This window comes from Antrostomus carolinensis, unplaced genomic scaffold, assembly GCF_000700745.2.
Source record: "Antrostomus carolinensis isolate BGI_N321 unplaced genomic scaffold, ASM70074v2 scaffold32507, whole genome shotgun sequence".
In the NCBI taxonomy this organism is placed as follows: domain Eukaryota; kingdom Metazoa; phylum Chordata; class Aves; order Caprimulgiformes; family Caprimulgidae; genus Antrostomus; species Antrostomus carolinensis.
This window is the reverse complement of record NW_010325848.1, coordinates 8357-27765: the sequence shown is the minus strand read 5'-3', so window position 1 is coordinate 27765 and position 19409 is coordinate 8357. Positions and strand designations below refer to the sequence as shown.

The 19409-nt window shown below is 39.3% G+C and overlaps 1 protein-coding gene across 1 annotated transcript; it reads left to right on the top strand.

Annotated features, from left to right (window-relative positions):
* Positions 1-3304: 3304 nt before the first annotated feature.
* LOC114818725 (inverted formin-2-like) lies at positions 3305-18725 on the top strand. The gene is made up of 12 exons (XM_029085817.1): positions 3305-3803; positions 5232-5374; positions 5865-5926; positions 7355-7457; positions 8092-8177; positions 9228-9328; positions 10585-10655; positions 10760-10867; positions 11462-11532; positions 13125-13245; positions 13984-14148; positions 18603-18725. Exons 1-12 carry the CDS (start codon positions 3305-3307, stop codon positions 18723-18725), a joined length of 1653 nt encoding a protein of 550 aa, XP_028941650.1.
* Positions 18726-19409: the final 684 nt, after the last annotated feature.

Below are 19409 nucleotides of genomic sequence, written 5' to 3'. Positions count from 1 at the left end.
GCCTGTATTTGTGCTTAGGATTGTCCCAACCGAGGTGTAAGACCTTGCATTTGGCATTCTTCCACTTCTTATTTTCATCCTTGTAAGAATAAACATAAAGAATAAATTACACCTGTTGAAAAGTTGACAGTGAAAGAATATCACACTGGGAGCCTCTTCATGCAATCAGGTCCCTGAATCCAAACCATAGCAAGTGTAGCCCATTGGGAGGTAACGAAAAACAGCTTTGTACTAGTTAGGGACAATCTATCTGCATAACCAGGTGAGTAACCAGCTCTTTGGCTGGGTTATACTGTGGCTCACTTTTGATGGTTACCTTGAAAATGTATGGGGCACAGTTTTTAAACAACAACTTCTCCCCTCCAAACAACTCTTTAGGAGTAGCAAACAAGTGGAATACAAGGTTTTCTGAAGCATTCATTGAAATCCCCGTTTCCAGCATAATAATAACCAATAAATGAACTTCCAGCTACAAAGAAAATCAGGTTTTACAAAATAATAAAGCCCCATATCAGCCCATTGGCAATACTAGAAGTGGAAAAAATATGAGTGCTTGCATGGCCCAAGACACAGAGGTAAGATGTTTTTTGAATCTAACTTAAAAATCTAAACGCTATGGCATCAAAATACAACTTCTCTTTCCAGACTAATGAGAAACGTGCCTATTTTTAGTGTGTCAGTAAGTAGCTGAAAACAAAAGCCTATATTGTGACAACCCTCAAACATCAGCAGCTTTTCCAATAAAACAAAAGATAGAGTAGCAAAGCACTGAAAACAGCTTCACAGTTAATTGCAAGTTAATTTATTTCACTGGATCATCAAGAGTTGGGCTGCTGTATTGAATCAATCTCTGTCCTGCCCTAGTGATGCCAGTGACCTGGTGGAGCTTTCTGCAGAACGCTAGTCCTTGTCTGGTTGCACTGAGATGTGGGTGTATGTATGTATACATTTACCAGAGGTGGACTTTTGCACTTTCTAAGGAGAAAGGTCATGCAGACATTTTTTTTTTTTTTTTTAATACACCCCAAGCTCATTTGAACAGTATCAGCAATATAAGTTACAATTGCCTTGAAGTTGTACCAAAGCTTTAATCTTCCTAACAACATGGATTTACCTACACAGTCTCAAAAGTATAATCTTTGCAGCTACATTATTATAAGTCTATTTATCATTCAAAGCCTATTAGCTCTTTCTTGTGTAGGATTCCTGGTCTATCGGGAAGCTGTAAATTAGGATTTTTAAAAACAAGACTTTCCTTTGCACAAACCCTGTAGTAATTTAGAAGAGCACTCTGATTAAAAAAAAGTGAGCTTCCTAATTAATAGTCTTTTACTGATTCCTCCAATAGCTTAATTAAAATAAACAAGCAGCAGAATTTTAACATTATTATTTCTAACAAGGTTTTTTTCTTAATTAGCTCATTTTACTACTAATATTTCTACCTTATTTCTCATTAGAGTCTTTCATAGTGAATCCTTCACCTGTCCTGCTGGGATAATTACAGACATCTGTACAAGTTTACCACAGAGATTGTGAAGTCCTAAAAGGGATGCATTAAGTTGTTGACATAAATTAAATGTAAGCCTTCTTTACCTTTGGGAAATTGTTTATTGTGTTTATTTGTGGAAAAAAAAAAAAAAAAAAAAAAAAAGCTTTTGGAAACCAACAACAGATTAATTCAAGTAAACAGCAAATACAGTTAATGCTCATTTTCTATTATAGGCCTTTAGCTTAGCTATTCTAATTGTTTCCATGTGTTATGTAAAACAAGTGTTATTTTCTGGTTGATTTAACATTCAATAGTTTTAATGTAAGTCATTCTTAATAAACTAAGATTAAAAACACAAATCAGAAGTTCTATTGCTTTCTTTTGCCTTGGATCCACTGGTTCACAATTTTACCGAGGCTGCTGTAAGAGCTGGACACTATCATCAGTATGAACCACCAGATTTCAAAGACAAACTGTTTAAAATTACAGGAGACCCTTTAGAGGTGTACTACTGACTAGAGATGCACCAATTGTAGGTTTTAATGCAGATCCCTTAAAGAGTTTTGTCTAAGTCATCACTTAAAATTGTCGTGTCAGGACAAAAATGGTCATTCATAAGTATTAATCTAGTCCTTTAGGAACGTAAACATGGTGTATATACCAAATAAGTCTGGTATTAAGCCTGGCTTAAACATTAAAATGAAAGTACCCATCCAGTTAACTCCATTAAAGCTGCTGGTGCTACTAGTGTATATTTTGTTAAAGACTTGTGTAAGGGCTGGGACAATGGGGGGGTCTTTGCTTCTGTTTACAAGCAGACCCTAAAAAGGCTTCATCTAGAGCATTGATAGTTTGCTCATTGCTCCTCATTTAACATGTGGCATTTCCACTGTTGCTGATAGACATTGCTATGGAAGTTAAAAGAGAAATCACAAAGCAACTACAGCTGCTGAGATTCAGTTTCCCAGGACGCTGTTCATCCACAAGAGATACAAGTGTTTGCAAAAGAAAGGTTCACTCAGTCAAGCAAACAAAACCAAGTTCTAGGACAGCAAGTACCTCTGCTGACTTTGGTAGGTCCACTTCTATGTTTAAAACTGGGCACAGGTACAAGATGGTGACTTCTGCATAGTCTTTTGCAAAAGTCTCCAAGAGAAACTGTATAGTCTGAGGACAAACATAAATATTTGTTGAGTATGAAAATTTGGTTAAAGAGTAAAGTAAGACTATCTTATTCATTATAATATCAGTTGTTTCCCTGTGTCATTTCACAGATCCCTAAGCAGCTCAGCCTGAGTCCTCCTCAGCTGTAGCTTGTTTAATTTATTAGGCTATTTGAGAGTTTCTCTCAAAATCCCCACCCTTCTGCACTCAAGGTAAGTTGTGATAACGTGGCTTCTCAGGAACAAGTGACTGTGTCCCTGCTGTCCAGGAGGTTCCCTGTATAGACCAACTGTAGTAACTTCCATAGGAGACTTCCATTCACCCCTTAAAGAAAAATCCTACAGAATGGCTGAGCGACAGGGCGAAAAGAGCAACCAGGTAGAGACTTACAATGCTGATAGTGTTTGCTCCTCCTTTCTTTATGTGTCGCAGCAAGAAGGTAGAAGGATCAAGAGAAGTCAAAAAGGAGCCTTGTGGCCAGCACACAGCTGAAGCCACCATGAAATGTCACTTGTTAGAAATGTTTCTGCCATTTACCTTAATGGAAAGGTCCCTGTTATTTCTGTTTCTCTATGGGAGTTAGCAGTAGCCAGTAGTTGTGGGGAACTTTGCTAACCCATGCATCTCCTCACTGTTTTGTAGAGCAGGAAAATGGGACCAGGACAAGCCACGGAGAACCTGCTATCAAAAGTGCAGTGCCCAAATCGCCACAAAACAGTGTCCAAAAGATCTGTTCAAAAGGTGAACAAATGCATTCAAGTTGACATGGATTTGGAAGAGGAGAACCCCAGTACAGATCTGAGCCTTTCTCCAACAACTGGCCTTTCTGGGAAGCTGCATCAATCTCCAGGGAACACATCACCTTCCCAGCAAGGTGCTTCCTCATCCTCTCAAGGACAGTCTGCCATGCCAGCTCTGCTACCACCGCTGCCAGCCCCCCCACCCATACCCCCTGGGCATAAGGTGCCTCCTCCACCCCTTCCCATCCCTGGCATAAAGACCTCATCACTCCCACCTCCCCAGTCATGCAGTAATCCCTTGTGCAATCATCTTACTTGTGGATATGGGAGGCAGCCCCACCCTAAGAAGACACCAACACTGAAGATGAAGGTGTTTCACTGGCAGAAGCTCCCCTCTGACGTGGTGAGACGTACGTGCTTGTTTGTAACACTGGGCTGATGGGTTAATTTACTTTGCATCCAAACAAAAATGCTTGTCTTGGGGGGCTAGGCCTTGGCTTAGTCAGTCAGGTCACACAGGTGATCCCATTGCTTGCTCTCAATCCTACAAAAAATTAGTAATCACAAATAAAGGTGAAAAGCCAGGCCTTTGACAATAAATGGAGGAGGAAATAGTAGTTTGGGAAAAGCACTGAATTGAGGGTCTGTGGCTGCTAAAATTATCTTCTCTTAACCTCTCAGTCTCTATTTGTTACTTGTTAAAGTGATGTTGTGAGTCTGTGCTACTTAAGGTTTGCAAAATCTCTGTGTGTATTGAGTGGAAAGGTCTGTTCAACAGTCATGCTCTGTGGTTCTTCCTAATGAGCTCCTGGGACATCACCGGTGAGTGTCTCCTCAGCTGAAGCTTTTACTTTTTTTTTGGTTTTTTTCCTTGCACAGCCAGAAGATGTATCAGCCAAGACCCAAGGCTGAAAACTCTTGTCAATAGGGCTGAGGAACATGTACCCTCAGGGTAGGATGTAGCCTCCAGCCTCATTTCATACTGACTATGGTTATGTGATTTGTGTGGGCTTTTTCCTCCACACAGAGCAACACTAAGGTCTGTGGTTAGCATGTGGTCTGCCAAGGGTTTTGCAAGTCCTGTTCAACCTTCAGCAAGAAGACTGTGAACATGTCTCCATTTATGCTGCAGCTTTTAATACTCAGTTCACACAATACTGATCCCATAGTTGTTCTCCATTGGGTTTAGCACCAAGAAAGGGGGACACCAGGGGGGGCGGGGTAAGAACTTGCTGCTATGATAAAATATGTGAAAAAACAGTTTGAGTTACACTCTGCTTTCTTGGGCAGAGGTACAAACTCATATTCAGCTCCAACATCTTCAGTGCCACAGCTCCAATCTCTCCTAAAGAAAAAGGAGGCGAGATCCTTTGTTAAAGATTCCAGTGTTGTAGGCAAGTTCATGTTTTGAAGTGTCATGTGTTATTCAGATGGCTCCTGATGATTCTGGTAATACTACTGGGCTTGGGAGTCTTTATCTCTTGTAAAGAGAGACATTTACCTAATTGGATGCAACATCCCCTGGTTTGGTACCACAATTCTACCATGTGTAGCCAGTCAGCAATAGCAAAATTAATTTGGAGCTGCCCATTACATTCATCCACTGCCTTCAGTTCAGTGAATTGAATGTGGTGGCAGTTTTCCAGGTTTAATTAGCCTTCAAACCTTTGGGATGCTATCTGTGGGAGCTGCCACTCTTAAATAATTAACATTTGTCCAGGACTAATAAGCATCGTATTTCATTCATCCTCTAAAGTGTTTTCCCTTCCACAAATCATACTGCCTTGAAAGTGTTCCTTTACCTCTCTGGTCCACCTTGAAGTGTTATTCTCTTCCAGAAAGCCACTCCATGTGGGCTGTGATGCCAAACAGCAGCACAGAGCTTGTAGAGCCTGACTACGCAAGCTTGGAGCTACTTTTCTCTGTCCCACCAACAGCACCTAAGGAGAAAATGGGGCCAAAAATAAAGAAAACAAAAGAGGTACTTGGACTGCTCACTTTTTGTAGAATTTTTGAGAAATTCGTGGAAGTTAAAAGCTTATTCACTGTTAATTGTTTTCCATCATTTGTAATAAGAAAGTTTGAAATATTTTGATTATGTATTGCTTAAGATTACTTAAAAAAAAACAAAAACAGAAGAGGTTGAGAATTAAACATGTTGAAGTTGCTCTGCTGAGGGACAGGTCTTCATCTGAGAGGGAGAACATGGGAATTTCAGCTATTAATTCTTACAAATTAGAATATTCTAGACAAATCAATTCCCTTCTCTATGCCTTTGCATCTTTCTCTTTCTTAAATAGATCTAATGACCTGTACTGTTGTAAATTGCTTTGAGTTTGATCAGTGAAGATTGTTGATAATGTTATTACCAGAGAAGAATTAATCTCACCCAACAAACAAAAAAGCTTTAAAATTTCTATGAAAATCAAGGTAAATGTATTTCTATCTGACTTTTTTTTTTGTTTTCACAGATCACATATATAGGTCCAAAGAAAAGCCTCCTTCTGAGTATATTTCTGAAGCAATTTAAGTGGTAAGATTTGGAGAATACCATCTGATTTACTTATTTGTTGTGTTTATGTGTTTATTCAGACATTACATGAAATAAATTTAGCAGAAATACTTTACAATCACCATCTTTAGCAAGGAGACAACTTTTATTTTGCTTTTTTTTTTAAAACTAATGAGATGTGACAGTCTTTTTCCAGACAATATCATGTCTTAAACTGATATTAAACCTAAAATGGACCACTAATTCCTAAAGAGACAACATTCATAAAAAACAGTAAAATCATGTGGAAACATATTTTTCTTTGGTATTATTGACATAAATATCAAGTGCTGGCAGCAGCCGTTTAGTGAAGATTTCTGATTGTAAGTTTCAAGTTACTTAATTGATTTTAAAGAGGTATCTCCAGGAATTCAGATCCAAAATCATGTATAGTTTTTATTTGCAGTTTTTCTGTAAATGGGAAACAGTTTCTGTAATTAAACAAATGGAAATTTACCAAGACACAATCCTCCCAGGGAGGGGAAAAAACAAAAGAAAGGAATAAGTACTAGTTTTTGGCAAAATAATTTTACCCTTAGAATCCCTGAAACTACTGCAGGATGAAAATGGATGTTCTGCTCTCTCCCTGCCCATTGTGCAATGGCCCATGGTACAAGGGCTTCAAAAAGAAACTCAGCCTACAAGTTCCTTTGAGTTAAGAATAAATTAGAATTAGTCAGAGGGATTTTTTTTATTTTATTTGTTTTCCATTGCAAACTTCTTCTCAGTGGGGAAGAGCTGTGCATAGCCTAATGCAGTTGCTATTTCCTCTCTCCACATGATTCCCTGGGCAGTGGTTAAGCTCTCCTGAGAGCATCTAGTGACCGTGGGATCAAAGATTTGAGCCCTGCTTGCACTGGTGAGGGATGAGGCTGCTCTGCAGCCAGTGCTGTCTCTCAGAGCACTGGTGGCTGCAGGGAGCCCAGCTCTCCACAGCCCAAACCAGAGCACTCTGGACTCACTTCAAAGACACGTTGTCTGACAAAGTTCAGGCAAGGATTTTGGGTAAAACCTTCTGGGATCTTTATAAATACTTCTCAGCAGGAGGAGAGCCATCGGTTTTAGCCTTGGCTTTGCTGCAAGCAATGGAGGAATTCAAAAGTAAATCTCTTCTCAGTGACACTGGACACCCACAGTAAAAGGAGAGCCTTCAGGGTTTGTTGTGTAAGGATGAACAGAGCCCAGAAAGCACATATAAATGATAAGGAATATTGCTTTAGGCTTAAAAAAATCCTTTGCTTTTTCATATCTCCACTGTACTTCTAAGATCCAAAACATAATGGGAGGTAAGTATAGCAAGAATTACTTCATTTATTCCTGCAGTGCAAGCTGAGAGATTGGGGTCTCTTCTGTTTGTCATGTTACTCCTCCTTATGCTGTTGCTCCACAGCACTTCTCTCTTTCCTACAGTTCCAATGAAGAGATTGCTGACATGATTCAGAAAGGGGATAGATCCAGACTGGATGCTGAGATACTGAAGCAGCTACTTAAACTGCTGCCTGAAGACCATGAGGTATCTAATAAGTGTGTTATTCTGATGGAGTTCAGTGTGTTTTGTGCTCAGCTTGACACACTTGCACTGCTAAAGCAAGAAGCTATGACTGGATCCCACACCCTCCTGCACCATCTCAGTCAGTGACCTTCCAAGGTAGAGCAGTGAGAGGTCTGCCCCAGCAGCAGTCTGGCCTCTGCACACAGAGCTCAGGCAACAGTGCCCTGGCAGACTCAACACAGGTGTAGACCAACTGCTGCTCTCTATTCTTATTATTTTAATTAGACAGATGAAGTACATTAGCATTTATGGACTTAGGTGAATAAAGAGCCTTTCAGAGCAGGTTTCAATGAGGAGAAGGAGAAAGGACCCATCTTTTTAAAGGGGTTGCTGGACTTCTATGCACTATTCCTTGCTGAATCCCTGCCTATGGATCACGGATTCATCCTGTACAGATGCAGATGACCTTCCCCTCAAAACAAAACCAACATGTTCACCCTTGCAAACCAGTTCAAGTATGTAATTTATTGTTCATCTGCCTTGCTGCCATTGCCTGTGCACACAGCAAGTTCAGAAAAGCAAGTTTCATGCCTCTAAGAAGCAATGGGCACCAGAAATATTTGTATGTTTATTTTACTGTTTTATTCCCCATTAGATAAATAGCCTGAAGTCTTGCAAAGAAGAAAAATCAGAGTTAGCAAATGCAGATCAGTTTTATCTCCTTCTCTTGGAAGTTCCTAGGTAAGCAAAATTTTCCTTATCTTCAACCTATGAGTGTGGTTCTTATAAGATTTGTCCATAAGAATTAAGGTCTCTGTTTTCTGAGCTAGAGGGATGTTCCTGATATTCAGTCTTCAGGATAAATCATCTGACTGCTATTTGTAGAGCTGGTTTGAGAAACTTTTCCATCCCAAAGGCCAAAGAAGCTTTCAGGTACCTTTAGCAAAATACAGTTAAGTTAACCTTGGTTTGAGAAAACTCTTGACTGTTGTACAGCAACTATCTGTATGGCATGAAGCTGCAGACTGAATCCTGCCACCAGGCTGCTGGTTTGCTCCACCCCTGGTTTAGAGATTCCAGTCTACCAAAGAGAACCCACAAACCCATAGGTGAATCACAGCAGTGTCTGTGTTTTTACTACCTCCCTTATTTTTACCAAGTCAGATGAGGTGCACACAGGGAAATCTTTATGCTGTTCATAAAAACATGGTGATATGTCGTAATTCATAGCAACAGCCCTCCATAAATCTGATCAATTGCCATGCCACAGCCAGAGACACTTTTTTGAAAATGTCATAGTAAAAATGTGACTTTTCATTTTTCTCAAACTTACAGCTAGCTCTAAAAGTATTTTAGAAAATGTTTTCATGGCTCTTCCACAACATTAACCCATTTGAGGCATAAATATCATTAAAGGTCATCACTGCAAAAATATTTTGCATTTCTGTTTGGGAAGTTAAAAGGAAGAACAAAAATCTTGGCTAGTGCTGCCTAGGAATTGTAAAAAATTATGGCCTCATTATGCAAAGAAGTCACTGCCAGATGTCAGTGCAACATTGCTTTCTGAAAGAGGAGATGATAATTGTTTCTAGGACAACTTTGGAAATATTCAAGTGTTTGATTTATTTATAATCCGGTTCTCATGTCAGAGCATTAAAGAGAACATAACATTGCTGGTACTGTGCTTTGCCTAAAATGGGTCGTTCTCTTGCTGAACACAAGTCAATTAATCAGGGCTGTGTTTTTTGGTTTTGTGGTGTTTGTTGGGTTTTTTCAACTGATCTCTTTCAGCTACCAGTTGCGGATTGAATGTATGCTGATTTGTGAAGAAACAAAAATTCTGCTGGAGTGTCTGTGGCCAAAAGCACAAGCCATCAGGACAGCCTGTGAAAGTAAGTACATCAGTGCTGTGTCTGTGCCCAGGCTCAGTAATAGGAAGCCTCTCTTTTACTTGAATAACATCAGTGGTAGCATATGCTATAACCTAATTAAAATTAACATTCTGATTGATGAATATGTAGTGAACATCAAAATGATTCTGCAGATTCCTGCTTCTTGAATTCATTCTGCAGAATTGCAATTTGTGCTGTCCTGGTCTGAAGTGGAGCTTCCATTAACATGAAAAATACAAACCTCTCTCCTGTCAGTGGTTCTGCAGAGAAGAAGGGAATTTCCTTTATGTCAATGCCAGATTCTGTTTGACTGTAGGTTAAATTTTTGTGTGCAGTGGAGATTTTTGCCCATAACAATGAATCAGTTCCAGTTTTTCCTCTAGTGCACACTGGTTGCAGTCCAGCTCAACTCTGTGGTGGAGCAGGCCAGTGCCATACCAGAATCTGGTTTGGCTTCCAAAACAGACATCCCAGATGATATTTGCAAGTGTTTCAGGAACCCCCTCCACACAAAACTACCTTGGTTTTAGTTTTAAGTCAGCTCTTTCTTGAAGCTGCTCTTGGATTCTAGCTTCAGTTCAATAATTTTAGAGAGTCACTGACCTCCTGTTGAACAGTTAAACTGCAGGACTTTTGTTTACATTTGCACATAAAACTTGGCTATACCTGGCTGTCCAGTGTCAGTGCTATAGTTACTCTTTATTGTGTTGCAATCAACAGTTCTCTGCAGTTCCACCCTGTCGTCCCCATCCCCTCTCCATCTCGTTGCATGGGTCAGTGTTTCTGTTCTAGTTCTGCCAAAAACTTTATTCTTACCCCAGATTCTCCTGCTAAAACGCACAGCTTCTGGTTATCACTCTCCCTAATAATGATAACGAGCAAAAAACCCTTTGCTTTTCTTAACCTAGAATAATAAGTGGTAGAAATGGGGGCTATAGACTTCGACAAGTTTATACACTTTCCCATAGGCAGTTCTCCCTCCTAAGTGGCTGCAGGGATGACACATCTATACACCAAAATTGATGGGGAAACTAGTTTTCCATCTATTTGTAAAGAAGAGAGCACAACAGAAACTTACTCATTCCACTTCCATTCAGCTGATTTATTTCTGTATTGGTACATTTCCAAATCCATAACAATGGCCTGACATAATCTTGGATGAGAATTTTGTTATCCCCACTGTCAAACCTAGGGCAAATCCTATTTCAGATCATTTAATTTAATTTATTGAAAATGTCTCTCTTTTTATTCTTCAGCACTTCTTACCAGTCACCGACTGCCAGTTTTCTGCCAATTGATTCTTAAAGTTGGAAACTTTCTGAACTATGTAAGTAAACCAATTTCTTTAATTGCTGTACTTCTTAAGATAACAGAAAGTACAAATGCAAGACTTGGAAACCAAAGGAAGGAACTTTTTTCTGTATCTTCTAGGGGCATCACACTGGAGATGCTGGAGGCTTTAGAATTAGTGCCTTGCTCAGACTAACAGAAACAAAAGCAAACCGAAGCCCCATTACTCTGCTTCACCACATTTTGGAGGTACAACAAAACTGTGAAATTATTCCTGCGTGCATTATTCTCAAATATTAATTCCCCAGAAACTAAGGGGCTTTGACCTCAGTAGCACACCACCATAGGCATCCGGAGGGTGAGCTTTGGTCCCTAAAACATGATGAAAACTTTTCCACTGCTTTTTGTGCAGACAGGACCAAATTCATACGCAGTAATGTTTAGAGAGTTAACACTAGGTTTTCTTTCTCGAGTTTGCTTAACATGTCTGCATGCTGTGTTCTTTCTCTTCTTCTCCAACTGCTCTCTTGTGTTGATGTCTCCCAAACACATCTGTCAAATTAAATTAATTTTAGAGGTATGAAGACAAAGTCTCAGGTCAGCTTGTACACTGTGACAGGACATGGGATGTAAGCCTGAGCAGTTAAAAGAGCCTTTTGCTTTCTTTTTAACTCCCTATGGGTACCAACATGAGAAAAAGAATGAATGAGCCTGAATTTACCCCTATGCTTATAAGAATGAAAACTGAAGTGCTCATTTTTTAGTCCTGATGTTGTCAATTTGAAAAACTTTCATACTCTTTGACTGACTGTGCAAGGTAACCATTTTTCACTTCAACTTTAGGAGATTGAAAAAAACCACACAGACCTGCTGCAGCTTCCCAGAGATCTTGACTTTGTTTCCAAGGCAGCAGGGTAGGACATTATTGTTTGTTTCTGTCATGTATGAATTGCCAACCTCTTTTAAGCCAACAAGGAGCTGAGTCATTTTATGGTGGTGTAATAAGGTCGCAGGACTTCTCTGCTGTGGGGGAGAGAGATTCCCTTCTAACATCAAACGTTGTTAAGATTTATAAATTAACCTGGTTAAGACTTTTTACGTGGAGCTTAGTGTGATTTTTCTTTTGGATGCCCTGGTGCTACCTTAGAAGTAAAACTGTGTAAATAGTGAACTCTCTCATTTTCAAGGACCGGATTCTTCTTCCATATATTGCAATACAAACATATCTTCCCTGAAATTTCTCAGTTATTCATGTGCAAGCCCATCGGGAGGTACATGTGTGGAGCTAGCATAAGGAGGGAATGATTGGGGTGATTTACTGGCAATTGGGGGACCTCAGGAATTGAGTACCAGCACAAGTTTCTAATATATGTGGGTAGAAAGAAAAAATCTGGGTTTTGCAGACTTTCTCCCATGTGCCTGAAACCCTCATGAGTCTAACACCAGCTCTTTCTGTTTAGCTTAGAAGAATCCCATGGAGATATGTTAAATTACACTAATCAGAACCCACATTTATAGCACCAGGATTAACATTTTTTATTCCTGTTATGAATTCATAGGAACCTTGCAGTGTTGTACATTTCCTTGTAACAAGAAGCAGGGGTAACTTTTACATTTGGAGATGGATTGCTATTTGTTAAGTAGCTGCTAAATAATTTTTTAAAAGTATTTTTATTCAGTAATGCAACAGAAAATATTAAGGCTTTTGTGAGTTATCTGTGCAGAATTTAAGTTGGATGTTATTTTGAAACATAAATTTCTTTTGGGGATGTGTCATAATAGAAAAACTTTTGTTACCTGAAACTAAATGATATAAACATGCTCTTTTTTTATAAAGTAATTGCCCTTTAGTTTAGTCAAACTCTCAAACTTAAAAAATTATTTACTAATCAACCTGTGGAGAACTGTTTACAATGCAAATCCTGCAAGAGACTCATCTAATGCTGCTCACACCTGGATACACCATGAAACATCACATCAGGTTTTGCTGATTCAGTATTCTTTGTCTGGCACAAGAATAGGTCAGACCCATGGAAGACCCATGTTGGTTCAGCACTGTAATGTGTTTGTGTCTCCAAGTGAGCTAAATGAACTTGAGAAGAGATACAATTTTGGACTATAAATAGATAAGGGAGAAAAGGCAAGGAGGGAAAAGACCCAGCTAAGTAAGGATAGTATTGGCACAAGGGAGGTGAGCTTGTGCTGCCTACAACTGAAAATAGGCTGGAAATTTTGGAGGAGTTTTTTGCATACTAGAACAGTGAGGTTCTTCCACAGTCTGTTCTTGGAGGTAGTAAGGGCAAAAGCACAGATTCTTTCTTAGATGAGGGTTTGAGCACATAGAAAAGGATTTATATAGAGAACTACTTGCAAAAGCAGGGTGCGGGTTGGACAATTAATTCTACATCAATTTCCAGAGATTATACTGTTTATCATAATCTTTTAACTTAATGAAAACAGAAGATTCACCCCTCCAATGTTACTGTCCCTTTTGTGGACCTTTCAGAATCCACTTTGATGTTATGCAGGCTGAGGCAGGTGCCAATTTGAAGAAACTGCTGGAAATAGAGAAGCGTTTATTTTTGTCGACAGATGATTTAAAAATACAGCATGCAAAATCTGTTCAAGTAGGTAATGTGGGTGTGACACACTTCCCATCCTTCTTCCTAAACACTTTAAATCTCTTCTCAAAGGCACTGTAATTCAGGTTGAAAATGGACATAAAGCTCTGTGGGAAAGAGGTCATAACTACACTCCCCCTGCACCCGGGTGGAAGGAGCATGCCAGATTTTCCTCCACTTCTGTAATGTGGTATCATGATAAAGAAACAGCTGAGGACCAGTCAGCTTTGTGTGTGGGCACAAGAAAGGAAGGCCCTAAAAATGAAATGTAGGACGCAACTAAAAATGCACACAATGCAGTATAGAAACATGTTTTGCCTCACTGTTCTTTGGGGGGGGGAAAGGTGAACAGATTTGCAACAAACTTTTTTTTTTGTTTGGGTTTTTTGTTTTTTTTTTTTTTGCACATATTTCCAAACATCCTAGCTTTTCATGTTCTCAAAACAGAGTCATTTAACTAGAGCTAAAAGGTAGAAATCCTGGTGCTGTATCTCCCTTGATCAGTCATTCCAGGTTGCACCAAATTTCCCCATGGTTGTATGATGAAAGTGGCAACATACAATGGGCTGCTTTGGGCCAAAAGAAATGCAGATGCTTCAATCTATGAGAAAACATTCTGAACCAATCTTAATTATCAGTCTTTTAAAAACTGACTGCTCTGTGTTAACTGGTTTGAGTCTTATGGGCAGCGCAGAATATGCGACTCCTTAACATGCACAAATTCTGTTGCAAACTGTGTCTCAGGGCGGTCTCGATGCTTTAAAGGACCTGCAGAAGGAGTTTGCCACCATTGAAAAGAAGAAGGAAGAACTTGCTGATTATCTTTGTGAAGACCGAAAAAAATTGTCTTTGGAAGATGTATTTAACACAATGAAAACCTTCAGAGAGCTCTTCCTCAAGGTTTTACAGGTGGTTTGCATTTGTCACTGTTTAGAAACAGATTGAGAACTTTATTTTTTTTAAGCAAGCAAGAGTTTATTTTTTTCCTACTCCAAGCTGGGCTATATAAACAATGGCTGCAGGAGTAAATTAAAATAACTGTTTATTTACTTGCAACCTGCAGCAAGAAATGAGCATGTGGGCCAATATAAAATGCGTTTTATTTTTTTTTCTATGAAGAACTAAGAACCCTCCAAGTTGTTGTTCCCACTGTAAAATTATTAGTCAGGTCTCAATGCAATAGGAGCTTAGTGGTGTGGGAAAGAATGAGCGCCCTGACACGCTTTATTGGCTTTGCCAATAGGAAAAAGGCAAAGCCTAATTGGAAGATATGTTTACATGTAGGTATTTCATTGTACTAGTTAGTTCAAAACAGTATGTTTTGTGTCCCCCACAAAACTATGAATCTCCCAAGAGATTATATTTGGCACTTTATTAGTTTATAAGGCTTTACTCCTTGCAGTATGGAGTAAGAAACAGCAACTTAACCATAAAAGTTGCCTAGAGCACCTTCCAATTTGTAAGCCTCCATTTCACATCTCCTACTGCATACTTCACACCTGAACTCATGTGCTTCCTCTGGGGTTTTCTTAATGACAGGTGACAGTGGCTTCACCTTTATATATTTTAACAGCAACAATCACCCACTTCTCTGCTGACTCCAGCATAGCCCTAGACTGGATTTGCCTTCTATAGAGGGAATCATCAACATAAAAGATGTACTGCAAGAATATGGACAACTGTGCTGAGCAATGTCAAGGCAGGAGCAGGTGAAGGAATGCTTTAGGGCAGATCATCATTTCAGATGAAAACTTCTGAGGAAGTGTTAGAAGAGGAAGATGAAAACTATATCCTGTAATGTCCCCACTACCTGTTTCTCTGTGAGGCATTCTACTTCTGTTTTGCAAACAATACAGCTACCCAGGCTCCAACACAATGTGATAGCACCATAAACAGTCTGCAAAATAAACCCTACGAACCGTGGATCCTTTGGAAATACACTTGACTCAGAGTTCCTAAAACTAGGCAGGAAGGAAAGAATTAAGACAGTCAAGAACATCATGGCTCAGCATCTGTGGAGAGCTACAGTAGAAAATTTCTGTGAAGGGTAAATCCAGCAACTGCAATTCTTTTAAGAAACAATCCCAATAAAGGTTATGTAGTGTCCTAGTACAGCTGAAGAAGATTTAAACTACTTTTTCAGGTGCTGATAGTTCACAGACAGGTTGGAGCAACTAGAAGGAAGCTTTTTTTTTACCTACCCAACATGTAAACTCCATTTCATCCTGTTTTGGTTCCACTTCTCAGCAGCACCTCACTTCAAAGTTACCACAGCTGTTAGCCACGTTCTATGCATCTGTTACCTCCATTGCAGACCTGTAATGTAACCTCCTCTCCTTTCCTGCCTTGCTTTCTCCCTATAGCTGTAGTAAAGATACTGCCTGTGCTTGAAACAGCAACATGCTGAAAAGTGAAGGTTTTAATTTTTAAAGTATTCTATTATTCTGTGATTTTGATTTTTACACTAGAGTCAGCCACATGTATCATCTCTTTTTAGTGCCATTTGATGTATGCTTTAAGGCTAAGGTGTAACTTTTATTTTGAGATGAGTCTTCTGTGTAAAGCATGTCTCTTAGCATTACCAAAATCGTTAATGCTATCTTTCCATTCTCACATCAAATAAGAAGGGAAATAATTTTGATAAATAGTGATCCTTCATGGCTTCTAGGCTTACCTAGAGAGATTTCTGGGTTTGTTATTTCTTTGTTTAAACAAAATCCTTCTCCATCCCTGAAGGTTCTTTCTGGTCTCTTATCCCCCAGGTAATAAAAACTGAGCTACCCAACTGAAACTGCTATGATAAGAATCTGTCCTCTTCCTTTCCATCTACTTGGCAGTGTAAAAAAAAATTAAAAAAAAAAAAATCAAACAGATAAATGATCCCCAAAGCTGACACTGTAAAAAAGGAGCTGGTTCGTTACCCAAGGCTGATGACTCTTCTACCAATTCTCAAAAAATAACAGAAGCAGATGGAAGGAGGAAGGAGACAGGAATAAAATAGCTCCCCAGCTCAAAGATAAAAAGACCGACTTGGAGATACACTGAGAATTGAGCTATAAAATTGTGGGGGAAAGAAACTCCGTGCGATTACAGGGGATTGGGAGAAACATCTGATTTCCCTTAGCTCTTGCAGCTGTTCAAAGAGGGGAGCTCCCCACGAAGACACTGTCTAGACTTCATGCTCTAGGAAGTACTCAGTTGGTGACAGAGGCTGTACAGACAACTCTGCGCAGGGATAGTTCCTCTGAGTGTTTCCCTAGGATAACAGAGCTGGAGCAGCTGCTCCTCAGTAGGGTGCATATGGTGTTGGAACAGGATGTGTTTTAGATAGCGTGGGGATAAACAGTTGTCATGGAGCATCTTTTAATTCAAAGATCAAGCAACAATCTAATGTCCCACAAAGTGTAAATCCAATGTGACACCCCTCTTTCATTTAATGTCATCCATACAACTGCCTTCAGTAATCCAGGAGATGGAGAAGGGATTGTGAACATTCATTCCTCTGCCTTGCTACCACTTTACTTTGTTGGGCTTTCTTGTGTTAAAGAAACTCTGTTAACAGTGCGTTTGTGTTGAATTGTTATGTATAACCTTTTTTAAATTTTATTTTATTACTCTGAAAAATTAAGTTCAGGCTTGCTCAATCCATAAATTTCTTCCTTGCTCAATCCATGAATTTATTCGTAATGTGCCTCAGTACAATGTGTGCTGCTCAAGTAGCAGGAAAATGTATCTCTGAATAAACCTCCTTTATTTCTTGTGGCAAGTTACATAGCAACATTCTCCTGAGACTCGCAGATCTGCAAGTCTCCCAACAGCTATAATATCTCAAAAACAATATGCTAAGACACAGCAGTAATTTATCAGGCAAAAATGTAGGAGGCATACAGTGATGAAAGGCTTTTAGCCCCTCTGTAAGACTTCACCACCTGTACCTCATTCTTTCCAAAGCACCCTCAATTCAGGGCAAATAAATCCTTTACTTTCTCTGTCAAGAGTACAGCATTTTTCTCTCCTTTTTCAGGCATCCAGTGAAGGTCCCCATAACTTTGAGCCTATAATGCTCTTGTATTTCAGAGGAACTAACTCTATTACGTTCACAAGTTTTCTTTATTTGTCTGGAAATTTCTTTGGACCAAAGTATCCTAGGCTTTTACTTTTTAGAAAGGCTCTAAGAAACTTGTGCATGTTTCCTGGGACTTCTTCAGCCCATCTTATGGAAATAGTGGCAGATGATGGATAGCAATTAACCAAATCTGTCACTATAATGGGAAAATGTCTTTTCTGCTGTCAAACTCTATGCAAAAGAGACTAGACATGTTTCATCAAGAAACTGGCCTTATCTGCACCAAAACGTCAACATCTTCCTGGGCATTATTAAATTTTGTAATATGACACAGCAGCACCCTCCTCTCAACATCACAAATCTCTATGACAGCCAGCACAATAACTACTGATCTACCTACAATATGTATGTCAGCTACTGACTGGCTGGAATCAAAAGCAGGCAAGCTTCCAGGTGGTGATGGCAATGTTCTGATGATGCTTGCAGCTCTGGAACAAGGACTGCATAAGCTTTTAAGAAAATTGTTTTTGTCATCTTGATGTTCTGCTACAGTTATCGCAGTTGATCAGAGCTGCCCTCTCCTACAACTGTGCTACTTATCAAAACCCAGAAATATTCCTCCATTGAGTACAGGTCTTCCTTTACTAGGAGTAATTGTTCAATTTCTTTCTCAATTTCTTTTTAATCACACCACCCCAGCACCAGCAGCTCTGTGGGAGCCAGAGTGCTGCCTTTCTGCCTAAATCCCCATAGGATTGATGCCATCCTGGCAGTTGTGTGACTGGTACCAACAGACATCCAGTTTGGACTCTGCCACTGAACACCAGCACAGAAATACAGCTGGCAAGTGTAATGGGTGCCTGAAGAGAAACTGTGAGTTACTATTGAACACAGTTGAGTTCTTGAAACTTCTAGCAGAAATCCCTGAATAGAAACAATAAAAAAATCAAGGTTGCTATGGGATAAATCTCCAGAATGTTAATTAAGTTAAACTCAGGTTCTGTTTTGTGGACAAAGGGACTAATTAAGAAGAATGCATTTCAGTCCATAGTTGAACCTTGCAGTTAAAGCTAATGAAATAATTCCCTGGTAACATCATCATACAGAGAAATCCAAAGGGATTGACTAGGAAGCTCTGTTCTGCTATTTACCCTCAAACCCCAGCAGCTGACTGTTTTAAGTATGTATAGGGCATATTCAGAATAGGTATTCATTGCAAATTGAGAGTTTCTTAACAAGCTTTTAATCCAGTAACTCTTCATATTTATTTTTTATTTGTCATTCTGTCTGAATGCAGGAAAATCAAGAAAGGAAGGAGCAAGCTGCAAAGTCTGAGAAAAGGAAGAAACAGCTTAAAGGAGAAGACATGAAGAGGCTAAAGGGAGAGTATGGAAAGAGCAGTACATTTAACAAAAATTAATTCTGGTTTTATTATCCAGTCTTTTGTTAATTATGGGGAAATTATTTGGTTAGCTGTGAATGATTTAATACAATGAGAGTGATTTAGCCACAGGTTGTGTAGTTGTCAAGCAGATAGTATAGTAACACGTCAATTTTCAAGTGCATATAAATGATCAGAAGAAATCATGATAGGGATCTTGAAAAACAAATCACTCCCAATGAGCAAGTTACTACCATTTTGCTTAGAGGTGGGTGATACCCTGCTCTGAATCCTTGTTTGAAGACTTTTAGAGGTATATAGAAAGTTGCACGTATTTGAACTTCAAGCTCCGCTGTGTCACTGTCGTAGGCAAGTTGTGTCACGTGTTACTGTTACCACAACATTTGCTTTTTTCTGATTAGGGGTCTGATTCCTTAAAACTGGTATGCGTGTGTGTGTAAAGGAGTATCTGTGCTTTGCTGAAGAATGGCTGATTGACATAAGGGCAGAAAAGCATTTGCTGTGCTGGTCTTACCTGGGTGTGAAGCATTTCTAGTGCCAACATTGGCATGTGTGTATTTTTAAATTTTATTTTGGCAAATACTTGACATCCACTTATCTAAAATTTCTGGCAATAACATTTGGTTATGATTCTTGATTCTTTAGAGAACTGCTGCAAAAAATGGCATTAGTAAATCTGAGTGGAGTTTGTGCACTAGATGC